Raw genomic sequence first — 16,731 nt, 5'->3', positions numbered from 1 at the left:
AAACACTCTTGAGCCTCGGGAAATTGTAATCTTTTCATTAAACTCAATTCTGATATTGGCTAATGGTGACCTTCCCATCTCAACCTGGACATACTCAATACTAAGAGAAACTGATAAAAAGGCCAAATGAAAATATTTTACTGCTTAGTTCCTAGAGCAAGTGTGAATAAAATTCATGAAAACAACACATGAGACGTAAAGTTAGAATCACTATGCCATGTGATTTACTAGAAGGGACTAGACTGTTCAGTTTTCAAAACTAGTTGCCTTAGCATCTTAGAAGAAAACATAGGCAGTAAGCTCTCCGACATCTCTCGGAGCAATATATTTGCTGATTTATCTCCACGGGGAAGTGAAATAAAAGACAGGATAAACAAATGGGACTATATCAAACTAAAAAGCTTTTGCACAGCTAAAGACAACAAGAACAGAATAAAAAGACAAACTACACAATGGGAGAATATATTTGACAATACGTCTGATAAGGGGTTAATAACCAAAATTTATAAAGAACTTGTAAAACTCAACACCAGGAAGACAAACAACCCAATCCAAAAATGGGCAAAAGAGATGAATAGACACTTCTCCAAAGAGGACATACAGATGGCCAATAGGCATATGAAAAAATGCTCAACATCACTAATCATTAGAGAAATGCAAATTAAAACCACAATGAGATATCACCTCACACCAGTCAGAATGGCGCTTATCAACAAAACAACACAGAATAAGTGCTGGCGAGGATGTGGAGAAAAGGGAACCCTTCTGCACTGCTGGTGGGAATGCAGACTGGTGCAGCCACTGTGGAAAACAGTATGGAGATTCCTCAAGAAATTAAAAATCGAACTGCCTTTTGACCCAGCTATCCCACTTTTAGGAATATACCCCAAGGACACCATAGAACGGCTCGAAAAGGAGAAATGCACCCGCATGTTTGTGGCAGCATTGTTCACAATAGCGAAGATCTGGAAACAGCCCAAGTGTCCGTCAGAGGACGAGTGGATTAAAAAGCTTTGGTACATATATACTATGGAATACTACTCAGCCATAAGAAATGATGACATCGGATCATTTACAATAACATGGATGGACCTTGACAACATTATACGGAGTGAAATAAGTAAATCAGAAAAAAAAAACAAAAACTAAGATGAATCCATACATAGAAGGGACATAAAAATGAGACTCAGAGACATGAACAAGAATGTGATGGCAACAGGGGCGGGAGGTTGGGGGAGGGGGGAGAGGGTGAAGAAGGAGAGAGGGGTTAGGGGAGGGGAGGGGCACAAAGAAAACCAGATAGAAGGTGACAGAAGACAATTTAACTTTGGGGGAGGGGTATACAGCACAATCAAATGTCAAAATAATCTAGAGATATTTTCTCTCAACATATGTACCCTGATTTATCAATGTCACTGCATTAAATTTAATAAAAACAAAACGAAAAAAAAACTAGTTGCCTTAAATATAATTTTTATATTATAAATCTATATCTATAATATATAACCTTAGTTCTGTATAGAATTAGTTAATTGTATCTTTTGTAGTAAAAGAAAAAATGGAAATTATCTCAATAATAAAGAGTTTTTATTCTTGAACCAGTGTTCTGTTTATAGCTCCACTGTGGGTGGGGAAGCACTTATTGGATCATTTGTATGACATTTATTTCCAAATGTTCAGCAAAGAATAACTACTAATTTGGTTTATGCCACAAACTCCACCAACGCATTAATGCTCATTGATATTTAATAAATAAAATATACCTGTTTTATTACTATAATTAACAACCTAATGATTTATTTACATAAATAATAATCATCATCTTCATTAGAGGTTACCACATAAAATGTTGTTCGTATTACAATAAATGAAGAATTTCACATTCTAACATTTACACAAAGATTGTTATTGTGTTAAATAATTGATGGGACTTTTATGCACAGCTGGTGAGAGGGTAGACTGGTATAGCCACTTTGGAAAACTATTTGACAGAATAAGTTGAAGGTAAATATATATACACTTTATGACCCATGCGTTGCAAGTCCAACTAAATACTCCAGATAAAATGTGTATGCACAGATAAAATGGACATGCACAAGAATATTCATAGCAGTGTTATTTGTATGTCCAAAACTAGATAGCCAAATGTTGATTACCACTAGGATTAATAAAGAATTTGCCATGCACACACACTAGAATATTCTATAGGAATGGTTGGCAATCATTTTGTGTAATATGTTAAGCTTTAGGGATCATATGGTTTTTATGACAACTATTCAATTCTGACTATGTAGTATGAAAACAGCCATGTACTATATATGTATCATATATTTAAATTGGCATATATATGTTCTATGTATATAAATTAACATAGCTCTGCTCTAATAAAATTTTATTTATAAAAACAGGTGACAGGACTGATTTAGCCTATAAGTTGTAATTTGCTGACTTCTGTTCTTCACTCAAAAGAACAAAAAAATGAATTATAGTATGTGGAACAAGCATGGATAAATATACACAATTAAAGAAGGAAAACAGAAAGAAGAATAATCTCTTTGATTCCATTTATATAAAATCAAAATTAGGGGCTAGTGTTAGAAGTCAATTAGTCAGTATAGAATTTTTGGAAGGTAATGTCTGGGAGCAGGTATAAAGGAAATTGTCTATATTGATCTCTGTGCTTTTACATGGATATGTTAACTTGGTAAGAATTCATTGAACTGTCCACATAAAAATTGAACATTAATCAGAATTTAAGCTATATTTCAATAAAAAAGTAAAACAAATTTCTATCTAAATAGATAATAGAGAGTCAGACCTGTCCATAAACATTCAAGGTATAATTTTAATTGTTGAGAAATTATCTGGCTATTGATAAATATAAAATTAGACATATTTGCTTATTAGTTTATATTTACTAATGTGAAATACATTAATTGATAATTTGTTCTTTTAAAGATGTTAACATTTAAATTTGATCTTCCAAAAAGCTTTCCCTACATAAAATTAAGGAATATAGACATGAACAGTCATGCTGGTATTTTTTTTAATTGAATACTTCTCCATTTTTATCAGGACAATTGCTATGGGAGAAAATATTTTTTATTTTTTTGTAATGGTCTAAAAATTTACACAGTTTTGTGTGGTTACAGTTCTGCAACCTGACCCTACACTTCAAGCAGGTAGACTAGGCTGGGAGAAGTTACTATGGTTTCTTTCTTTAATCTCAAAGCTCCTTTTAACTTTGAAATCCTATAAAAGCAACATCTGAAAGAACTAAGCCCCTTCAAATATTGAGAGATTTGCTTGAGACTCTGATGACTAAGTTGGAAATATCTGCTAAATTATCCCAAATACAACCATGGTCATTCACATACTGTTACCCAGAGTCATTGTGGTATTTCATTAGTCAATGTGTACACCATCTTGTATGCATGATTCATGGAAGAAGACTTTCCCCTACACAAAAAGTGCAGACAGAATAAGAAACCTTTCACATGGACTGCCAAGTGGAATTAGTTATTAACAAGCCCCTTCTGTAAAGAATGTAGTAATTCAGGAATAAGGTGTTAAACTTCTCCAGAGAAATGTGGAAAATGTATTTTTAAATTCAATATGTACTTCCAAAATGCCTAATTATTTTCTCCAAATATTTGATTTTCTAAAAGAAGATAAAATATTGAAATGCATTTTTTTGGACATTGCAACATAAGTTTTAGAAAGAAGCTTGGTATGATAACTCTTTTTATATTTACTTTACATATTGTAAAATTCTCATATTTGTAGTGGATGATTAGCACTGAACAATGAAGGTACTGATGTTCTTCAAGCTTATAAAAGTCTATATTTTATTAGTGATTCTGGCAGTATTCTTTTACATTTAAGAAAAGAGGACATCTGAAAAAAATGAAACCTCTAATTTTCTGTGTGCCACATAGAACAAGAACCCTTAGAATCCAGGATTTAGGTAAAGATAAAATATACTAAGGTTGACTAGCTCAAGTTGCAAATCATAAAATTAAAAAATATTGACTGTGATTCAATGTATTAAATTCATATGTGGTTGACTACCTTAAAGTAGGCAAAAACAAATTCTTTGCATTTACATATTGTTATGTCTAACCTATATTAAAGCTTGACTTTTAAGATCATTAATTCTGATAGTGCCCAAGCAGCTCCACAAAAGTTGAAAACTTGCATTAATCAGTCATGTGAAAAATTGGGGCTTCCGGGAACTGAGCTTTCTATATAACCATTGGCTGTCTCTATGGAACTGATCTGGCAAGTTAATAAAATATGTTTTTCCATTTATATATGACAAAAAATGTTATAGATCAAAGAGAGCAATTGGCATGAGATCAAGTATTTATTTTTTAAATACTTTAAAATTATTTTGGTGTATCTTTTATAATATTCATAACTTTGTCTCATCCTTTGAAAATTTCTGTTTTGTGAATATTTATAATCCATACACATTAGAAAACATTATAAGCTTAGAGCTGGCAAGGCAAGGGGCTTGAGATTGACAGGTTGAGACCCTTTAGGCCACCCTGAATAGCCAGCCTATATGAAAAATTTGTTTGTTAAATGGTATACACTTACAATAAATACACTTATAATTTGTATTCCTTCTAATAAAAAGCCCTGCATTGCTCTTGGGTCAAAACAGAAATGACATAGTCTCTGGAATGTTTAAGAAATACAGTTTGATGTATATAAGGATTCCTGGGTGGACTCATCCTGAGAGCAAAAAGCCTTTGAATTAAATTTGTAAGAAGGGAAGATGAACCAGAGGAGGAAGGGGCAGTTCTGATATGCTTGGCCAGGGGTGGACCCAGCTCAGAAGACACTGGTTCTCTCAGAGCTGAAATGGCTTAGCTTTGGTCCTTTTGACAACTGGGAAGTAGACGTGAAGGCACCCCTCTTTAGGTCAAGACAGGTCAGAAAAGAGCCTCCGTGAAACACCATGGGGTCAGAGGAGAAGTTTAGGGGCAAAACACATAACCTTACACTTTTCTTATACCTTCAATAGGAACTATTTTTTTGTTCCTTTGAAGTTTTAGACCAATACTGTGTGGTAGGGATACAAAGATCAATAAATGGAGACCTACTCTGTTGGAATATGCAGGCTAGATAGAAAAATGGAGAAATACTTCAGTATTCACAGTCTACGAGAGAGGAGAATGTGAATTAGGGTCAATGAAGGCAGTCACGTGCAGGTACCCTGGCTAGCCATTAGGGAAGGAGAAGCAGATGAGGAGAAAAGGAAAGGGAGGGGGTTCATGGGAAGGAAGCTGCTACTTCTCTGAAACGTGCATTTGGAACACAGTTTGTGTTTTATGTAATTTTTATTTTTAATAAATGAGAATGTATATTTTAGTTCGTAGAGTCTAACCACAGAACTGCTTCACAGTAATACCCCTTTACTTCTCTCAGTCAGCACTTTCTTATTTCCTACATTAATTTCAAACCTTTACCTACTTCCTTATGCTTGCCTCCACTATCCTTGCTCTTATCAGAATATCATGTTTTCTTCTGAAAAAGAAGGGAAGCGATTAGATGGGAATCCTCTCAGTTTCCGTCCACCTCCACCCTGACTTGAACATGTCTTCATCCTTACTCTTCCTTGTCCCTGTCACCACCTTCTCTCAGTTGCAGTGGGAAGAAAATTGAAGGCTCACAAATACTCCCTTTTTCTTCAGAAAGAACAAGCACTTCTTCCACATTCTCTTCCTTTTCTGCATCAAACATTTTAAAATCTTTCCCATCTTAAGAACATCTTCCAGATACTACCATATTACGCATCTTCCTTCCCCAAATTTCTTGATAGCAAAAATACACCTGCTTGGTCCTTTGTTATTGGCCCCACCTGCCCTCCCCACTTCACCCTCCTACTAGGCACGCTGGTGCTGACATCACCTTCCGGCTGCTGATCGTAGGCTGGCTATCATCTGGTCTTCGTGGTACTTCTCATCTGCATCGTGATCTTCTTATCAAGACCAGCCTGTTGGCTAGAGTAAAACCACTCTCTCCCTCTTATTTTCCTTCTGTTTCTCTGTCCTCTCATTCTCAATTTCCTCCTTATTTAGACATTTCCAGACTCTTCTTGAGCCTGCCCAACCCTTCCGTGTGACACTTCCAAGCATTCTAAAGTGCACCTCCATCTCACTCCTCACCTTCCCCGGGGTGATTTCATTGCCAACAGGTTGTCACCATTACCTGCTTGCAGGTCACCCTTCTAAGCTTCGGACTCCCTACTATATCTGATAGTTTCTAGGGAATTTCAAGTGTCCTGTGTCCAAAATTTAACTCATCATTTATCCCAGTTGCAAACCTGATTCTCTTGTTCTCTTCATTGAGGGTGGTGCGTGGGATGATACAGCATCTCTACCTATTATCTATTTCACTACATTTTCTACACTCGATCCATTATAAAGTTTTATCACCATCTCTCAAAATCACTTGAATTTCATATCTTCTGTTTTCCTTGTGACATTGTTTCAGTCTGAGCAGGGCTCATCATTTCTCACCTGATAATTGCTGTAGTATCCTAGACAGGTTTGTCTTTCTCCAATCTTGTCCTCTTCTGAGGCATTCTACACTCTGACCAAGTGATCAGCTTCAAATGTGCATCTCACATAACAGCTCCTCTGCTTGAACATCCTTAAGTGGCACTTTGTCTTGTCATAAGGCCCTTTATGATCTGCCTCACCTTCCTCTTCACACTTACTATCTTATCATTTCCTTTTTCTCATTCTAATCTCCAGGCATACGATATACAATTTCTCTAGTTGGTCACACAGGCTTCCTGCTTTAGCTACTTCTCCTGCCTAAAAAAGGCCAATGTCTTTCCCAATGGGCCAACCCTTCCGGGGCTCACAGGGCTGTCTGCTGCTTTTCTTTGACACCCAGCTCCTTGTCACTGCTTGCACAGGCCTTTCCAACACCACACCACTCTTCCCTTTCCCGTAAGACCCTGGCCCCTCCTCGTTATGGTTTTTCATGCTACATTGTTCTTATCTGTGTAGTTGTCTATCCCCCACTAGATTGGGAGGTTCTTGTGGGCAGGAACCAGAACTTGATGGCTTTGCGTTCTTACCCTGGCACACCATAGGCACTTACAGCTATTTGTTTATTGAACACATTTTCGGACATCTAGCATTGTATATAACAGGTCTCATTCCCTCTGCCTTCAGGCAGAAAATGAAGCTAATACCCTACTGACACTTCTTTCACTTTGGATTTGATAACTTCAATTCTAAAAGTTGTCTTTTGCTTGTATAGTTATTCTTCACCTAGTTTTTATCTGAGCCCTGTGTCTGAGCTGCATTCAAAAGTATGGTGTCTTGTTGCTGTGGAAATGCCACAACATTCCATGAAAACAACCACAAAGCTAGGAAACGTATATTCCTGATGCAGGGCAATATTTACTTCCACATAAGAAAAATTAAAAGCAGTGAGATAATGTAGAAAGCCTTTTAAACCATAAACCTCAGGGTGAAATAAATTTCTGTATATTTCTATAAACAGAGAAGACAAAACAATGGGCTTTTTCCTGTTTTTCAACACAGTGTTACATTTGCAGGAGAATAAACCCTGTGGCAATAAAGATTCTACCTTGCTCACTATTAGATCAACTTTCAGAGAGTTGAACATACAAGAGCACTAAAAAAAATTCGTTAATCACCTGATTCTGAGGATAGATTTTAATGGCTTATTTGTAGAGAACTATGTATTTCTCATCCTGTAACCTAGAGTGATATACTTGGGAAACTGATAATTAGTTTCTGTAGGAGCAGACTCATCATTTGGCTAAGTTAGCAGATGGTTTTAAATGTTAGACCAACCAGTCTGATTTTGCTGTTCTCAAAAATGCATCCCCATGTATCTATTCAGCAAATATCAACACTGTTCCAGATGCTGGCCAATCAGCAGTGAATAAAACTAAGTCCTTGTTTTTGTGATATTTATATTCTGTGTATATGAATATGTGGAAAGGGAGGCTGGGACATAGATATTAACCCTTTTAGTAGTACGAACGTTCATGTACCTCCTGACCATTCAGAGTACAATCGTACAAAAGTTTTTATTTTAAAAAGATATAAGGCAACATTATAAAAAGGCAGATGTATGTTCTTCTTGTTTCCATAAGTTGGATATCAAACAAACATGCTTTTAAGTTAATAAAACTGTAACTAGAACTAATTTTATTTTTTGAAAAACAAAACAACTCACTCCTGGGGGTCAGCGAGCATGAAAAAACTCACTACTCAAAAGGTTAAAAAACAAGGAAATATAAAATGTGCCATTTGGTGATAAGTACAATGAAAAGTTAAACAAGGCAGGGCTCTGGATGAATGATAGGGGGTTATGCCCCTACTGCCCTTTCTTGGGAATATCCACGTTTTAATTTGCTCCCTTTTGGGGGGTAGAACATAGCATCCATGAACTTGTATTGAAGATTAAATTATGAAGACATCTGAAATGAATAAAGTGCTTTGTAAGTGCAAGTTAAAATTAATTCAAATTCCTGTGGCATTTTAATATTGATAAATCAAATTAAGCAAATAAAAAACTTTTTTGTTTTAAAAGAAACCCTAACTTTTAAAGTTAAGTACACATAAAATAACCCTTACACTGATCTTTCTTTAATAACCTATGAGGATAATATGCTTATTTCTACATTGCAAACATACACTTGAAAATATCTATTCACTTGAATCAAACTGGAGATAGTTTAATCATTAAAATATACCAAAATTGTCAGTTTACATATAAAAATTTTACTAATAAAAATTAAAATGCAAAGATAGAGAACAAATTAGTTATTAGCATTAATAAAAAGAATATTTGTATTTCTAGTACTTCTAAAAGTTTAAGGAATGCCTTAATATTCTCTTCAACAAATCTAGTAAGATAGATAATAGTATTGGTTTTATTACTTGTTATTACATTTTAGGGAAGAGCAAACAAAGTCTACAACGCTTCAGTGATTTGCCTATGGCCACATAGTTCAACTGGTGGGAAGTCTTTTTTTTTTTTTTTCTTTTCATTTTTTTCTGAAGCTGGAAACAGGGAGAGACAGTCAGACAGACTCCCGCATGCGCCCGACCGGGATCCACCCGGCACGCCCACCATGGGGTGACACTCTGCCCACCAGGGGGCGATGCTCTGCCCATCCTGGGCATCGCCATGTTGCGACCAGAGCCACTCTAGCGCCTGAGGCAGAGGCCACAGAGCCATCCCCGGCGCCCGGGCCATCTTTGCTCCAATGGAGCCTTGGCTGCGGGAGGGGAAGAGAGAGACAGAGAGGAAAGCACGGCGGAGGGGTGGAGAAGCAAATGGGCGCTTCTCCTGTGTGCCCTGGCCGGGAATGAACCCGGGTCCTCCGCACGCTAGGCCGACGCTCTACCGCTGAGCCAACCGGCCAGGGCCGGGAAGTCTTTAAATGCCCACCCAGTTCTTTCTACAAGATCACAGTCACCTACTTTAATATCAGGTATTATTTTGCCTTGTAACAATTTGTGCATTTGTTTTCAAGAAGGAATGTATAGACCTCAAAACTATTCACACATGAAAGTTGCAACAATGCCAGTGATAAGAGCAAAATGTTAACAGAAAAGCTCCCAATTTTATTAGATGACAAAGTTTCTCATAAGTGAAAAACTATCAATTTTCTTCCGTATAAAAAATGACAATACTGTTTTACTTCTTAAATAAAATATAATATTTGATATAAAAAATTGACATATTTTTTTCAAAAACATGAAACCTAGAATTCAGGTTTAAATATATTGTATTATATATTGAGTTAAAATTATTTAATTTCCAGTTATTTGATGAACAACTGTATCTAACATTGCCTTGTGAAAACTGCTTTATGGAATATTTTAAAATATTGTATAACTAAAAAAAATGCTCTCTAACTAGATAAGAGACCCAAACTTCCTTTTATCTGATACTTTTGTTCTACTAGCCAGTGACAGCAGTCAAACCATCTACAATAAAACCTCAAGTTATTTCCCAATTTATCATTTCATCATCATTGTGGCCTGAAAAACTTACTGTCCTTCTCACTCCTAGCTTTCCTGTGTCTGGGTTATATGATGTCCTTCCCACTCCTAGCTTTCCTGTGTCTGGGTTATATGATGTCCTTCCCACTCCTAGCTTTCCTGTGTCTGGGTTATATGATGTCCTTCCCACTCCTAGCTTTCCTGTGTCTGGGTTATATGATGTCCTTCTCACTCCTAGCTTTCCTGTGTCTGGGTTATATGATGTCCTTCCCACTCCTAGCTTTCCTGTGTCTGGGTTATATGATGTCCTTCCCACTCCTAGCTTTCCTGTGTCTGGGTTATATGATGTCCTTCCCACTCCTAGCTTTCCTGTGTCTGGGTTATATGATGGTCATGCATCCACCTGGAACGCTGCCTCTTTCTCAGCCTTTGTATGTCTAATTCACAAGTCTTCATATCCCAGTGTATGAACTCTCTCCATCTTTTGAGGTCCCAACACACTTTATTTCTTTCTTATCATTTGTCACTCTCAAGATGGTGCTGCAGATGAAGGGGTTCAGGGCTCGAATCTCTCCCTGGACTGTAAACCTTCTGAGGCCAGGCTATGTGCCCATTGGCCTTTGCATGCCCAGTGCCTAGCACAGTACCTTGCGTACAATAGGTATTCAATGTATAGCTGCTGAATGCATATTGAATGAAAGTCTTCATTGAGCTGCTACACAATTTTGAGAAATGCATGTGATCTTATAAAACATTGCCTTCACATCTTTTTTTAGTTCTGGCTTTTCTGTTGATTTTTAAAACACTATTAATATCATCAATAAATAATTTATTAGCTTATTATTGTTTATCATCAATATGCTAATTTCAAATATTTATTATTTATCTATTTATTGATGCATAAATTGTATTGAGGGTATGTATTTTAACAAGGAAAAGCTCTCTTTCTATCACTACGACAACCTCTGGAGCAGGACAAATAAATGTTTTTATTCTCATTTGGCACAAAAATACTATAAATTGAAGTCTAAAAGACAAAGCACCTTCCATGAGTACACAGTGAATTTTTTAAAGGAAGATAACATGCTCATGTTGAACGTTAATAGAATATTGACTTTATGGTATCCCATTGCTTTGAAAACGGGCAGCCCCTTTAAATGGTTTATATAAACTGCAACCAGAAGCCTGAGAGTATGAACACAGTAACAGCAGGTAAGAAAGTTTGTAGTTTACATTCAAATGATTTAACACAATCAGCATGAAAAGAATCACACATGAGACAAAAGGTGGGATGCTGAAAATTTCGTATTGGAAAAAAATCAAATCTTGATAAAAAATATGAAGAAATTGAGCCAACGCAATATCATAAATTAGGCTAATTAAGGCTTATTGTTTAAAAAACTTCACTCTAAGAATAACGAGAAAACAAGAGTTTGATTAAAGGCACCAAGCCTGATTAAAACATTTTTTAAGTTTCTTTTCCCAGGATTAATCATATAGACGGGGGTTAGCAAATGAACTAAGAAGTGAATCAACATGGCTCATTTTCTGTAATTTCTTTATCCTCTTGACTCTTTGTACCCAAAACTTTGATTATATTTGAAAAGTAAAATCCTTTTAGCAAGTCTCCATACTGCGTCCATTAATTGTGCAATGACTGGGAATTTCTTCTATACTTTCTTTTTCTCTTGGCATCAGTTCATTACACCTAATTAAGGTACAAGTCTTGCAGTACATCTGTATACTCTTTGATACAATTATATAAACTTCCGAGGTCAGGAAGAGCTTGAGAGAAATCTTAGAGCTAACTTTAAAAAGAGGAGGGAGTTGGGGAGGTGAAAGTTTTGAGCACATGCCCCAAGGGTGATGGAAACAAGAAAGCCGCCTTTATTACCATTTGGTGCTTAACTTGATCATCCACACTCTCCCTCTCTTTGGGGATTTTTTAGCTATAGATAGAATACTCACTGCAGCTGCTCTGCAGTACATCTTTATTTATCTTCAGATCCAACACAAACCTTTCCCCTGAACCCAGAAATGATTCCGTGTAAGACGTGACAGCAATTTTCACCCACTTAGATCTGCATTGAATTCAGTGCTTTAGAGTAACACTGGTAGATTTTACACTTATGTTTCATTTAATGTAATGAGCCAGAAGTGTGACTTGACCAAAGACAGCTTATTTACAGAGATTGTGAGGTAGGCAACTCAAAGCATAAAAATTGAATTTTCAAGAAAGATCTAGGGACATAGCAGTGGGAGAGAAGAAACCTGCAAATGGTGTCCCTGGCTAGTGACCTTCTTTCCTATTCCATCTCACTGTGCCAAAACCAGAGCCCAGCTGGGATCCAGGCAGACACTGAAACTCAGAGTGTGAGCAGGCCGAGCCAGGCATCTTGGGGGGGCGGGGCGGCTGACCCAGGAGCTTGACATTTTAAAACTGTGGATGTCTCAGTCTGGACTCCACGGGATTCTCACTACGAAGGTGGCATGAAATCGCAGATGAAATTTGGAAAAGCAGGCTTTACATATTAGGTTTTCTTGCTTGGAAATTTTGATTTATTTAACATTATAACATCACCTGCAAAAGTGCAAACTATGTTTATGATTGGCAACACATAAGAAACTTAGTGGTCACTTAAAATACCAGAGAATCCTTAACTCTTCCTGTTGGAGATAGGAAGCTTTTCTCAAGACATCGTTCAGGAAGTCCTAAGGGCACGGTCATAGTAGGTTCCCCTCAAAGGCAGCAAGAAAATGACACTTCAGACAATGGTGAGGTGGCACTTCCTTGCTGTATTATAGATGTCCTTTCTTGATGAAATACATGTGGTCTTGATTTTAATGAGTTACATGTTCATAACTTGAATTTTTCTTTTTGGTTTTAAGGAAATACGCTATTCAACTTTACTTTTATTCTTCTTTTACACAGTAGGTATTGTTGTGAAGTGCTAGCCCTTGGACTGTCCGTGGACACATGTTAATGGCAGGTTATTTCATGCATATTGATATTAGTGATAATTTTCTTTTGGTATTTTCTTGCGTTTAAGATTTCAAAGGACTTTGTAAATAATTCAGTTAAATTTTGTGACAATATTTTTTAAAAGAGAAGTCAGAAAAAGTCTAAGCATTCTTAAATATAAGCTCCTGGATGGCACAATTTTCACTCTCTGAGTAACTTAAGCTCACTAGACATAGTACTAGCTTTGACACCAATAAATATTATACTTACTTACTCATTTTTAAAGGTAAAAATGTACAATTGTTCATTTTCCCCCATGTCCTCAAACTAATAAAAAATTCCATTCTCATGTTTCCTTCATCTCATTTAGTTATATAACACAAAGAATACAAATCCAATATATTAATGAAATCTACAGGTTTAATAATATACTGTCATTGCCAAGAATATCTATCTCTATTTTAAAAGGGAGGCTATATCTTAAAATACATGGAATAAATGATCTAATTATGTAAGTTGGTTAGGATGGACTTCCACTTCACATATTTAAGTGCTCAATTCATTATAATCAATATAACAGTAAGAGTAATACAAAACTAATTTACATAAATATATCTCTAATTTTAGAATTTTGTGCAATCTGGCAGATTCACAGGGTATGCATCTGGTGGCCAGTAATGTCTTCTGGCAGCTATATAAACCATACCATATAATCTAAAAGAGATTAAAAGCTGATTGATCTTACTTTAAGTGAAGTCAAGGCTATAAGTAGTAATAGTCAGTTTATTGCTGCCCTTGTCTAAGCTATAAACTAATGAGGCAATTCATATTGGAGCCAGGACAAGATAAAATTTAGTCAAAATAAGTGATATGTTCATTTGTATAAAATCTTCATGAGTTCAAAACTGACCCAAGTTATTAGATCAGGTAGATAGTAATAGTAAAGTACCAATGATATCCAAATATTTGCCTCAAGTTTGTTATCTATAAATGAAGATAATAATAGCCCAAATCTTATCTTGTTATTGTGAAAATTAAATGGGTTAATTGATGAATAGATCTGATGTGGTTGTGAGATATATTCACAGATCCAAGGTTGAAACATATGGCTGGACAAAGAAATTTTTTCAGCTTTTATGTCTGTCTATCTATCTATCTATTTACCTACATACCTATCATATTGAATATATCTACTATCTATCTATCTATGTATCTATCTATCATCTATCATCTATTTGGTTTGTACCTTGAACTATTAACATTTTTGTGGCATTTTCATGGTTAAGGGGAAAGAATACTGGAAGTTTTAGATGGGTATGTGGATGCTATGCTCATTGTTCATGTTTTTCCAGTAAAATGCTCATTTTCCAATGAATATGTTACCATGTAGCTACCATATTAATTAAAAGTTAAACATATAAGAACTGCAAGCGAGAGGTTTAAAATACTAGTGCAAGAAAATAAGAAAGATCGAAGACTAGGAAAATATGGTGTCTTGTGTTTTGTTTTTTAGTTGATTTCTTTAAATCATGGGCAACTTTTGCTTATTTATTACCTGATTATTTTGAATTATTAATTATCAAAACCTTCCCCTGCCTCTCTTAATCTTGATGTCTGCTTCTGAGTCATTTCACCAACATATGGGGCAGCCAGAGAAAATAGAAAAAGTTAAAGCGAATCATTTTGTCCTTTGCTCATGAGCATGGTTCAAGGTTGTAATGGATAAGGGTAAAATTTTAGTGACATTAAATTTAAAGATCATATCTATTTATCCATGCTACTATTTTTTATAATTAACTGAAAGTTCATTGGAGATAGTTTAGTGGCTTAAAGAAGATCTAAACACTAGAGCTAAAATTTTACAGTTTAAAAGCTTTCATATCTTGATCTGGACTACTTCTCACTTCAAGGTTAAGTGTATCACTTTTATTCTCTGCATTAGTTTTCTAACCTATATGGTGAGGAAAATAATATAAATTTTACTTCTTAGGAGAATATTGTAACTTAAAGAGTTTGTGAAAGGCACTGATGATATATTGTCCTATAAGTACAAATAATTATTTATTACAATGCTGAAATTTTATTACAAATGCGGTGTAATTATGGTGACTTCAGATTAATTTGAGTATGTATTTCTCCCAGGCATTGTAAGGGCTTTGTGCTGTGATATAAATTCTTAATAATTTACTTACCTAGCTTATCATTTCTAGTTTAATAATGATTGTTCTTGCTTTTGCATTATAGTCTCCTAAATACAAAACACCCAGTTCTATGTTATGCTGGTGATCCAAGAAAAATTTGAATGACTCATACTCATGGCTCATGACTTACTAACAGTTACTCAAATCAAAACGTTTTTTCATCAAGTGTTCCACATATAAATGTGTCATAGATGTCTTTAAACCTATTAAAAGCCCATAAGCCTTTGCAATATGGAACAAGAGTCAATAATGCACCAGAACAACAATAAGTCACATGACATCAACATTCTTAATATATCTAAAAAGAAAAGCCTTCTTACCTAGCATGCAAACACATTTGACATTCTGATCAGGGTTTTCAAACAAGAGTTCACCACACCTCTGAAAGAAAAAAAAAACCATTATCATTATAAGATTTCATAACAGGATTCCCAAGGCAACATGCCTATGCAAACTGACATTACCGTGATATTATACCAACGTTCGTGCTTTCCTGGGTGACCTGAGTCTAAGAACTTGGATTATGAACAGAGGTTTCTGTAGTAGTAAAATATTTGAGAGGTAAGTTGGAACAGATTTTTCCTGCATTGCCTAGAAGCAATCTGTGGCTCTTGTGAGGAGTCATGGCCAGAGATGCACTTGGTATCTAAGTTTCTATTTCAGTGGAAGATCTGCAACCTATTAGACCTAATAATATGAGGTTAATCCTTCTCAAAATTGGTTCTTATATAGCACCAAAATTATTCCAACCTATCTACTCTGCAATCAAGCACAGATATTATCAAGTACAAAGTTGGTAGTCATATACTGAATACTCAAACTTGGGGGGAAAACAAATAAGAAAATGATAAAAAAAAATGGTACTCATAAGTGCTTCTCCTGAATCCAAAGACTTATGGAAATATTAACTTTTTTTTCTTTGTTTTAGTTTTAGCTTGTTAGTTAAAAGTTTTGTATAAAGCAAACTCCAAAGATACAACAGTTAAGAATAGACAACATTTATGTATCTGAGTGACAAATGGTTTGTACCTGAATACATAAAGAAAATCCTCCAAACAAATCAGAAAATAAATAGAAAAATGGATAAAAGACATCAACAAGCAATTCATGAAAAAGAATAACTGAATGGTCAATTAACACAGACTATATTCAATCAATCATAGAAATAATTAGGAACCAGGAAATTGAAGATAAAATGAGGCCTGCTTAGAACTCATTGGTGTGTCAAAACTTAGAAATTTGGCAATAACAAGTGATACAGAAAATGTACAGAAATAAATACTCTCACATGTTGTGGGTTAGAATATAAAATGATAGAACCATTTTGGAGAAAATTGGCAAAATTTTATTAGATTTTTTTTTTTTTTAACAGAGACAGAGAGAGTCAAAGAGAGGGATAGATAGGGACAGACAGACAGGAATGGAGAGAGATGAGAAGCATCAATCATCAGTTTTTCGTTGCAACACCTTAGTTGTTCATTGATTGCTTTCTCATATATGCCTTGACCGTGGGCCTTCAGCAGACCGAGTAACACCTTGCTCGAGCCAGCGACCT

At 35.5% G+C, this 16,731-nt stretch overlaps 1 protein-coding gene across 1 annotated transcript in view; it reads right to left on the bottom strand.

Annotated features, from left to right (window-relative positions):
• Positions 1 to 16,731, bottom strand: part of PDE7B (phosphodiesterase 7B) — a 336,495-nt gene that overhangs the window by 202,683 nt on the left and 117,081 nt on the right. The window contains exon 3 of the mRNA XM_066248440.1: positions 15,497 to 15,557. Coding sequence (XP_066104537.1) covers positions 15,497 to 15,557 — 61 coding nt within the window. The remainder of the gene's footprint in view (positions 1 to 15,496; positions 15,558 to 16,731) is intronic.

The sequence above is a fragment of the Saccopteryx bilineata genome, chromosome 12 (assembly GCF_036850765.1).
Source record: "Saccopteryx bilineata isolate mSacBil1 chromosome 12, mSacBil1_pri_phased_curated, whole genome shotgun sequence".
Classification (NCBI taxonomy): domain Eukaryota; kingdom Metazoa; phylum Chordata; class Mammalia; order Chiroptera; family Emballonuridae; genus Saccopteryx; species Saccopteryx bilineata.
Note: the sequence above shows the minus strand (reverse complement) of the source record. Positions and strands in the feature narration are given on the sequence as shown.